The 10,804-nt window shown below is 38.3% G+C and overlaps 1 protein-coding gene across 9 annotated transcripts in view; it reads right to left on the reverse strand.

Annotated features, from left to right (window-relative positions):
- SMARCA1 (SWI/SNF related, matrix associated, actin dependent regulator of chromatin, subfamily a, member 1) overlaps nt 1–10,080 on the reverse strand; it is a 68,213-nt gene extending 58,133 nt beyond the window's left edge. For all 9 annotated transcript variants that reach the window (XM_058536685.1, XM_058536682.1, XM_058536684.1 and 6 more), the window contains exons 1-5: nt 9,797–10,080; nt 5,156–5,242; nt 3,079–3,245; nt 2,633–2,733; nt 2,446–2,546 (exon numbers count right to left, since the gene is read on the reverse strand). In XM_058536685.1, coding sequence (XP_058392668.1) covers nt 2,446–2,546; nt 2,633–2,733; nt 3,079–3,245; nt 5,156–5,242; nt 9,797–9,979 — 639 coding nt within the window. In that variant the 5' untranslated portion in view covers nt 9,980–10,080. The remainder of the gene's footprint in view (nt 1–2,445; nt 2,547–2,632; nt 2,734–3,078; nt 3,246–5,155; nt 5,243–9,796) is intronic.
- Between the last annotated feature and the right edge of the window lie 724 nt (nt 10,081–10,804).

The following is a 10,804-nucleotide window of genomic DNA, read 5'->3' on the forward strand; positions in this document are numbered from 1 at the left end:
ACCGACGCACCACTTGTCCGGCCATGCTAAGGCCACGTCCCACATACAGCAACTAGAAGGATGTGCAACTATGACATACAACTATCTACTGGGGCTTTCGGGAAAAAAAGGAGGAGGATTGTCAATAGATGTTAGCTCAGAGCTGGTCTTCCTCAGCAAAAAGAGGAGGATTAGCACGGATGTTAGCTCAGGGCTGATCTTCCTCAACAACAACAAAAAATAATAATAATATATTGAAAACCCATGAACCCACTACCTAATCAATGGAAAAGGAACTATGTCCTATGCTTCAAGGCTGTTTAAAATAGTTTCTGGCTTTATCTATTCAAGGAATATATTTTCATTTATAAACCTAAACCTAAAGCCATTTTTTTTTTTGGAGGAAGATTAGCCTTGAGCTAACATCTGTTGCCAACCCTCCTCTATTTTCGCTGAGGAAGATTGACCCTGGGCTAACATCCGTGCCCATCTTCCTCTACTTTATATGGGACGCCGCCACAGCATTGCTTGATAAGTGGTGCATAGGTCCATGGCTGGGATCCGAACCTGCAAACCCTGGGCCGCCAAACCAGAGCACGCAAACTTAACTGCTATGCCACTGGGCCGGCCCCTAAAGCTATTTTTATGAGGTTTATCCCTTCTGATATTTCAATTAATGAGATGGGTTTTATGAATGCTATGCATCAAAATCTTAAAATGTTTATACTCCTTAAGCAAAGAATTCCACTTCTAGGAATCCTATGGAAATAATTTGAGAGGTTCAGAAAAACTAAATTACAGAGGTTCTCATAATAGCATTATTATATGCCATATATATGTGTGTGTGTATATATATATATACACACGCATACACACATATATACACACACAATATATACTATATAGGTATATATTATACATCACCAATCCAAATGACCAACAATAAGGGAGGAGATGAATAAAATTATGGTAGTTCCCTAAGATTATTATGCAGTAATTAACAATTTTTTACAAAAGTGTTTTAATTATGTGGAAAATATGTATGAATGTGAAGAAATCAGAATACCAAGTTATACATACAGTATGATCTCAACTATGCAAAATAAATACATCCAGAGGATAAAGACTAAAAAGAAATATGCCAAAATGTTAACTGTGGTTATTTTCAGGCAGTAGAATTATAACTTACTTTTAATTTTTTTCTAGATTTTTCCCAAACTTTCTATACTCCTTAAAATATCTTTCCTTTTTTAGTAATTAAAACATATCTCGTGTCAGTATAAATTCAATATGAAAGATCTTTAGATCCTTCATGTTTAGACAGGCTGCAACCAAGAGGAGCTTGAGACAAATAATCCTGGTCTTTCTGTTGTCCAATTAACTAAGCTCCTCCCCCTCTGAGCCAACTGTAGTCTCCAACCCAGAATACTAAATATAAGGAACCACAGATCCTTGATTTAAAGGACCTCCTGCCACACACCTAACAGTTGCTCAGCCAGGGATAAGTACCCATGGGATTGACTACTACACCACATGCTATAGAGCATAAAGAGTCATGTGGCTCTTCTGGATAAGAGTGATTGCAAATATGGCACCAGAGTCACATAAATATGAGTATCACTGGGTCATATACATCTAGAACTCCCCCTGCCCTCTCTTAAATCTCATCTTATTCATTTGGCCTTAAAATACCAATCTAAGCCTTCATATACTCCCCGATCTGCTGAATTAGCATCTTAAATGGGCTTACTTTTTCTCTTTGGTCATTTTATTTATATGTCCATCATTCATTAGCTTACTTACCAACCTCACCTGGCACTCTGCTGTATCAAGACTCAATACTGCTCTTTACTTTTTTGTTCTTTATTCCATCTATTCACTTTCTGATTGCCCACACATCAAGGTATTTACATTCATTCATGCATGCATTCATTCACTTATTGTTTGGTTTATTCATTCATTCATTCATTTAGTGTTTGGTTTATATACCCCACCTTATTCCCAAAAGGATTTCAGGTAGCCTACAATGAAAACGTGGAACATAAATCAATGGCAAAGTAGAAATAAAGAGGGGCCAAGGAAAGTAACAGCAGAAGGTATAGAATAGGAAAAGGCACAAAGGACACAATGGGCAGACCATGAAAAGTTACACAGACGCTCCATTTTGGCATTTACTTTGGCTCTGAGCTTCCTGGAAGCCAAAGTGCAAACAAAAACAAAAGTACAAGGAGGTTTTCCGAACCATTTGAGGAAATCTCAATAAGAATTTTGTGGCCTGTGAAAGTATATGTTCTAGAGGTAACTTAAAGAAACAATTCTAGACTTTACAAATGCCTTTTATGTTATAACTAAATAAAGCAATTAGCCTCCAGGGCCTCAGGGGAGCAACTCAGCTCAGGTATTTCTAATTATTACATAAAGATTATTGATAACCGAGAATGTTTTTTTTTGGTACCAACTCCTTACCATTTCATCAGCCAAAATACCATTGACTCCATTTTCATACAAAGAGATCAACCAGTTCAGTCCTCGAATCTGATAATCTCTCAATGGTCCTCCTTTCACATCTGAAAAAAAAGGTCCAGGATGTCTCATACTTTCATTAATACAATCAAGTAAAACTTTTCTAAAACCAATATGATGAAGTACTTACACGAAGGTGACACCTCAAATCTAACACACACGTTAGATGTTTTCCGACTTTCTGAGAGTAGTTCTTCATCTTCTTCTTGTTCTGTGCGCCTGTGGCGGTAGCTGAAGTGAAAAAAGAAATACCTTCATATTCAACCCAAATGCTAAAGTGTCAATTAAGTCAGTATACATTGCTAATATCTGTTATGAAAAAAAAAAGAGTTATCTAGGGTCTTGCTTAGAAGTTGGTAGAACCAGCCTACATTTTTATTGATTGACTTGTAACGAGAAAAAAATACTGTTGCCTCCAAAACATATTTACACCGAAAATAACCTTATTTTTTTTAATATAGAGTTATACTGAATAAGTGAAGAAGGAAGGAGAGTATGCAGGGAGGGAAAAGGGAGGACAGGAGGAAGGGAGGGAAAGAGAGAGGAAAGAAAGTAGAGAGACAGATGTCAACATACTCTCCAGCAGAAATTAAGCTTTGCTTGTCATCTTTCTTTATTCGAGGACGTCCCAATTTCATGTTCAGAGGAGATGTTGGAGATTTCTGTGCTGAAGGTTGAATGAAATGTGCAAAAAGTTCTGTCTGCTTCAGTAAAAATTCAAATCTCTTGGCTCGGTCTGCTTTCTAATTCACAAAACAAAAGAAAAAGTAATGATTTTCTTTTTATTCATTCAAAGTTATTTAACACATATTGCACTTACTTTGCACTATGTTCTAAGCACTTTAAACATACTAAGCCATTTAATTCTCTTAAAAAAACCTACAAGGTAGGTACTAGTATTATCCCCATTTTACAGATGATAAAACTGAGGTACAGAGAGGTTAAGTAACTTGCTCAAGTTCCCACAGCGAGTAAGTAGCAGAATTTGAAAACGGTATTCTCTGATAGCTTGAATAGAAGCCAAGTGATCTGACAGACCTAGTAAATGCCCCAATAAGAAGTACCCTGCTTAAAGAGTCAGGATCAAAGCAAATCCTCTTTCCAAACCATAATGGTTTTCTTTTCCTAATAGTTAACAAAATTAAGCATCAAAATATACAATGTATCCCAAATACAGAAATATAAATTAACTATGATATACGTATATATACTATAAATTGAACTCTTCAAGAATTTTCAAGCTCCATCTAGAAATTGAAATCTTAGAATACAGTGTCATTTCATCTCAAAATATTTTCAGCATTGTGATACAATAACATAAACATTTCTCTCTTCAATTACAGTGATCTAGAAAATTGCATTTTATGCTAATGCTATATAAAGTATCTCCCCAAGGTGAGCAGGATTTGGAGAAAAAAATATACACACACACATACACACGTAAGTGAAACAGTTAATATATATTAACTATTAAAAACTGATATGTATTATAATTTCTCAAAAGGTCATAATTTGTACTATATTAATACAATAAAACTTTTTTTCACTAAAAAATCTTAAAAGATTAAAAGATGTATAAATCATTTTAGATAAAGAAAAAAAATGAAGATGATTTTTCAATTCCCAGTCACTTTCTGACCACAGAGTAGAGAATATCTGATTGCCAATGAAGGATGCATAATTAATAACACCAGAAACTTACAAGCATTCATTAACATAAATACAAGAATTAGACAAATATATTCAGACCAGCAGCTGGAAGGAGGCCAAAACCTTTCCATTTTATGTTATCCTCCCTGGAATGTTGTTTTTAGAGTGTTAAAACATTAACTGTCTACATTAGATGTCGCCTTAAACGTTAAAGGAATGGAGTTTTGTAAAACCACTATGAACAACCAAAAAATGTACTTCATCTCTACTTGTTTTTATAATATTACTGCAAAAACAATCCCTCAACAAAAAAATTCAGTTACTACTACCTGTTAACTTCTCTTTTAAGTTAACCAACTTTACTGGTTTTGAAAGATCCTAGGGCATAAAAGTTATGCCCTAGTTAAATTTAAAGCTAAAATATGGATTTTAGTGACTAAAAATTAATAATTAAATGTATAGCAAAGCAGTAGATGGGCATAACTAGGATTATACTGCTTAAACACGTAATAGTTTCATACATTGGGCAAATATCCTTCCCTCAAGAAAATGTATTACCATATTACATGTTTCATAATGTGTAGCATTCGTTCATATATCCAAAGCAAGGAGAAAGGGAGAAAAAAATATCAGTCTGGCTTTGTGACTTGCTCTCTCTCAGCCATATTGATATTGCCACTGATAATTTCACTTAGTGGATAAAACAGTTCTAGAATAAAACATCTTATGGGGTAAAGAGGACTGAACAAAAGTGAAGAGATGTGGCTTCTGGTCCCAACTATTCCATATAGTTTCTCTGATCCTTTATTTCCTCATCTTAAAACGAGGAGATTCATTTATTCAACAAAAATCTCTATATTGGATTATATATTAAATTACTTTCCAATTCTAAAATCTATGATTCTGTATTCATTATATATACACATATTTTTTTTTAATCTTTCAGATCTCCTCTATAATAATGAACTATGGTAGTCACTATCCTACCCAAGAATATATTTACCATTTTCTCTTCATATTCTGGGTCCATTTCCTTTTCAGATTTAGAAGCTCTAGCAGCAAGTTTGAGTTGAAATGGAGAAACGTTTTTCTAGAATTTCAAATAAAATAAATCAGCAAATTGCAAAGCAAGGTCTTAAAAGTCGTCAACATTCTCATTTGAAGAAAGTAAAAAGTAATTAAATACTCCATAAATAAATCAACATGGGCCACGTATGGACCAATGATGAGAGCATGTCATGAAGAAGGGTTTATGATTAAACCAGTACTGTGCACCTGAGGTCCAATAAAAAAATCCAAACAATTGTGAAAGTCAGAGAAATAACATTAATTAAAATAAAAACCAAAAGGCGAAACATTGAGTCTTTTCACCTGTTTTTTAATTTAAAGCATAAGAAAGTGTATAATCAATGAACAGAAGATTTAAAATCTAGAATATGATAATATTATCAACCACAAACCAAAGAATTCGAGGGAAGTAAATATTAATTCTCAGAAATACTTTTTTATGTAATGGAAACAAGCCAGACTTTCAGAAGAAAAGACTGTGGTTTCTGTTCCTGAAAAGATACTATTTCTTTTATTGTTTTCATATTCTAATTAGAACATGTAAACTTTTTTATGTAAGGCAATATGGTCATTTATATTTAAAATAATGAAATAGTACAGTTTCAAACTTTTGGCTTATGTTAATTTTCTTCAACTGGAAAGAAAACTATTTTAAACTATATTAAATAAATATTTTGTAGAAGCAGTTTCTCAGGGCTATTAATTATTAACCTTTGATATTTAAAAAGTTGTAACTTATTGAAAACTAACATAAATCAGCTCTTTAAAAATACTGAAACTGGGGGTTTATCTCATACATCCTAATCCTTTGTAAAAACAAGATTGTACTTATAAATAGGTATATAGAATACACCTCCTTCCCTGTAAGAAATCAAGAAATAAAATAATAAACATAAATCTACCCATTAGTACCAAACCCGGGAGTATTTCAATTTTAACAAAGACTTTGCACAACTCAAAACACAAATATGTTCGTGAAAACTAAAGAAATTAGGTCCATTTTATTATGGCTTTTTTTAATCTGTTCCTGAAAACTTAGGTCATAAATCAACAACAGAGTGTGATCTTAAACATAAGAAAAACATGGCTCCAAAAGTTAATGAATATGTCTTCTGACATTTACTAAAATTTCCATTTTGAGAAAATCCAAACTAAGATTATGGCATTTGACCCTGGTCAGGGTTCTAATTTGGAGCACCGACCAGATACTGTTCAGTTATTCTTAACCCAAATAACAACTGTCTTGATTTATAGCATCTCATATGTATATATCACCTATGTGGGATGTTTTGAATGTAATCCTGGATGGATGAGAATAGAAAACTGCTAAAATCCCCTCAATCTCACACATTCAAACTGTCACATATACTATAAATCCTATTTTATTTTCAAAGCAACAAGTAAAGGAAAATTAGGTAACAAAATTCACATCTTTATCATTCCTTGAAAAGCATGAAGTCCACTTCTCAAGTTTCAAAACAATGAAAATTACTTTGCCTCATATACACAAGTACATATCTGATAAAGTGGGATGTAAACTTCGCTTACAGAAAATTAAACCTTTAGTATTAGAAAAAGATTTTATTCGTTACTTTTTTGCTTACCTTGTGAAATACCATAAAAATTTAATTATATGCTAATTAAAATTCCTAATCTTGAGCAGTGCTATTAAAAGCTGTGAGTGATTACTTAATTGGCACTATCTTCCTCAACAAATTTTAAAATATCTACCTTCTAAACCTTTTCATTTGTATATGTTTTCAAAAATACACTTCTCATACCAGAAAAGATACAAGGTGACTGAAATATTCTAATAAATTCCTTATGGATTTTATCATCTGTTAGTCTACATGTCACGAGAATGCAGCACAAGGTCATCAAGATGCCCTGTCTTAAAGACCATGACCTTTTTCTTGACGTTTTCATTACCAAAAATACCAACTCCAATTTCCACAGTGTTAGGTTATCCAACTGTCACTTAAATCAAATAAGTTCAAGAACCAGAAGGTAAGTAAAAATACCTTTCTGTAGCTAAATATCACAAATTAATCCACTAAATCTCGTTTACTTTATGCATCATGAAAATGCTCTCATTCAGAGCCTACTTTCTTTTATTTGATATACAATTCTACCAAGTTTGATAATCTGGCTTCCCATACTACAGAGAATAAAAGCAGCAGCAAATGACATGAGAAAGACTACTAGAAGAAGGCACGCTGTCAACAGCAAGAAGGGATGGCAGAAGCCCAGGACTAAAACATGAGTTCCACTGCAGTGACATCCCTTTTCCTTGGTGTTCAGGTGTAATTATTTCCCTCTCCCTGCTGCATCATCTGTATTTTTGTATTGTATACTAGTTTTAAATGATTTCATGGTTTTGTTAGATCTGTGTCCTTTATCATAAACAAATTCTCATGCAAGTAGATGAAGTGTTTAAAAAGTGATAGCTAACAGCATGACAAACAAGGAAGGAGACCGAAAAATTATTTAAAAATCAACACTATACTGGAAGTGTCTGGGAGGTGGTTAGTTAATTGAGGGGAAACAACCTCCTAGATCTTGAATGCCTTCGTATCACTGTCAGAGTACAGTAACTGATGGACAGGAGGAAAAGGCTAATTCGAGTTTTTAGGACACCATTTAAGAAGTCAAGGCAGTGCACAATGTATTCAGATTTGAGGGACTACCAAATTAATTTGAAGAAATGATACAAATGAAAGAACTTAAGTTCATGTTTTGGTACTACTTAGATTTTTAAGGAAAAATAAAAATAAAAAGATGTAGTTACTACAGTAGTAAACTTCAGATATCCAGAAAGTTCCTGCCATATAGAACCTCATTTCCCTACGCTGAGCAGACAAATGAGGTACCATTAGGGCAACTGCTGATTAGGCTGCAGAGTTCATGAATATATATGTATCAACTCAATGCTTATTATATAGGGCTTTTATTGATCCCCAGTCTTTTCACAATTCAAAGAATTCATACAACCTAGAAATTCAACATTTACTGCCATACAAAAGACAGTTTAGCACTTACATTTGCCCAGCCTAGGGAATAAAAGGCACTTAGAGACGTTTCTGAATTTCCCAACATTTGATTAATATTGATGCTTGGTATTTGGCCCAGCTTTAATCATCAATATTGTCTTACTGATCCAAATATCGCACAGATCTTAAAATGGGTATGTTTTCTATGGTTTTCACTTACCACTACAATCATCTTTCTGTTAAGTCAACCTTGTAACAGTAAAATGTCACTTAAGCAACTGCTGAATTTAAAATTACTCTAACTCACGGCAAAAGGTGTTAATTTCCCTCAAAAGCTTTTCATTTGGTCGTACAGTATCATATAATGATTCAGACAAAGCCACTTGAGATCTCTAAAGCATAATTTTAACTACTTACTGTTTTTTAAATTGCAATATGTCTACTGGTAAAAGGAAAAAAAATCCACTCATAAACGATCCCTTCCACAATTTTATTGTACATCAAAAATCCTTATGCCCCAGCCTATTTTTTATCTTAATTTTTTTAACGTGTCTCAGTTTGATTTGCATGTCTCGGTCCATATAAAAAACGCCTTATGGATATAATACATATTTCCCGGATTTGGCTTTAATAGGTGTCAGAGCGGTCCCCTTATGTACATTAGCAGCAGCTCATCCTGGCGACGTTGGGTTAAAAAAAATTTTTTTTTTTTTTTTAAACCTGCGTGTGTCCAGGAGCCAGCAGCGCCCACTAGGAGAGGGAGGCGGAAGCCTGGAAGGCTTGAGGCCGGATTGGGGGGACCATTTGGGTGGCCCTGGAGTGAAACACTATACCGTCGGGGGCGGGGCAGGAGAGGGTGAGGGTGCACGCGTTGGAAAATTTCCTAGGCCAGCGTCCACGGTTCCTCAGTTTGGGGTTTGGATGGGGGGGTTACGACAAGGAGAGCTCATTTTCTCGGGGTGACACCCCCGCCTCGGCAGGCGGGGACCAAACGAACAAGGGATGATTTTTTATTCCTGCCACCCAAAAGGCCGACATTGCCAATCAAAGAAATGAAAGTCTCTCCTATCGTCCTCCGCCTCCCAACCACCGACACCTTGAAATTCAAATTTAAACAAATTAGCCTCAGCAAAACCCCTTTTTCGCGAGTGTGGGATTGAAGGGCCCAGATTTCCCAGGCAGAGGCCGACGGGAAGGGGGGGGAGAGGGAGCGAGCGAGAGGAGAGGGAGAGGCGGAGGCTTTTTCCTGCACAGCCCCATCCCCCACCCCGTTACCCCAGTTCCGGGAATGTGGAGGGGGCCGGGGGCTGTCGAGGGGCTCCCAAGCCCCCAAGCCCCAGGATAACGGGCACCCTCCACCCCGCGCCGCGCCCGTGCCCCGCCCCCGCCCTCCAGGCGGCGAGAAGGAAAGGGGGAGGGGAGCGAATGCTAGACTGTTCCGCCGCCCCCCGACCCGCGCGCGCCCGCGGCCCCCCATCCCCGCCGAGCTCCGCGGGTACCTGTCGGCGCCGAAAGGTCAGGGTTTGGGCCCCTCGGAGGGGCCCGACACAGGATTTGTCCACCACACACACCCCCTTCCTATTTACCTCCTTCTTCTTCTCGCCCTTCTCCGTGGCCACGGTGGCTTCGGTGACCGCGGTGGCCGCGGCGGCCGCTCCCTCCTCCTTGGAGGTGGACGGCCCCGGCTGCTCGTCCTCTATGACCACGATTGTGGCGGTCGCATCAGCGGCTGCCACGGTGGCTGCCAATGCAGCGGTGTCCGGCTCCATGGCGCTGGAGCGGGAACGAGGAGGGGGACGAGGAAAGGGACGAGGGCTCCCGGGCGGCGGCAGTGGCTGCACTGGAAAAGGCTGGATGAAGCAGGGGTGGGGAATCACTCCGCTTTCAACCCCTTCGCTCGGCCCCCCCCTTCTTTAAATAACCCTCAACCCTGCCCCACTTCCGTCCACCCACCCTACGTCATGGCCTCCCCCCCGTCACCCTCCCCTCTTCCTCCACCCCCCCTCAACGATCGCGAGACTCCCCCTCCCCACCCAGAGCCCGGGCCGGCCCCGCACGACCAACTGTTGCCTGAGTGTGGGGCGCAGACAGGGGTGGAGGCGGGAACCCACAGCCTGAAGCCCCCTAAAAATCTACTTTCCCTCACGCCCCCAACAGTCAGCCTAAGCTCCCCTCACAGATGTGTGCAGAAGGAATCCTCTTTCCCTTAAATCTGCTCTTTGTACCTCGGGGCGCTCTCCCCTTCTTGCACAAAGAACTTTTCCTCTGCTTATAACTGTACTGTAGAAGGTCTTTCTCACCATTTGCAAAGCCCAGAACCCCTCTGGGGACTGCCCTTTCCCAAGTCCCTAAAGGGGAATTGGTGGTACTATTCCCACCTTCGTAAATTCTGCAGGAGAAGCACTCCTCGAATCTCTTGATTGCAGCTGCAAACATTCACTTACAAGGCAAAGCGTGACTCTTGGTTTTATGTATATTTGCTCTATTTTCAACTCTGATACGTCTCAGATGGCCAATGTGCAGGAGCCCTTCTTTTACCTTCACCACTGAATTTTAAAACTCCTGGGGGGGCAAGGGCAAGGGCAAGGTCCCCA

The sequence above is a fragment of the Diceros bicornis genome, chromosome X, assembly GCF_020826845.1.
Source record: "Diceros bicornis minor isolate mBicDic1 chromosome X, mDicBic1.mat.cur, whole genome shotgun sequence".
Taxonomy (NCBI): domain Eukaryota; kingdom Metazoa; phylum Chordata; class Mammalia; order Perissodactyla; family Rhinocerotidae; genus Diceros; species Diceros bicornis.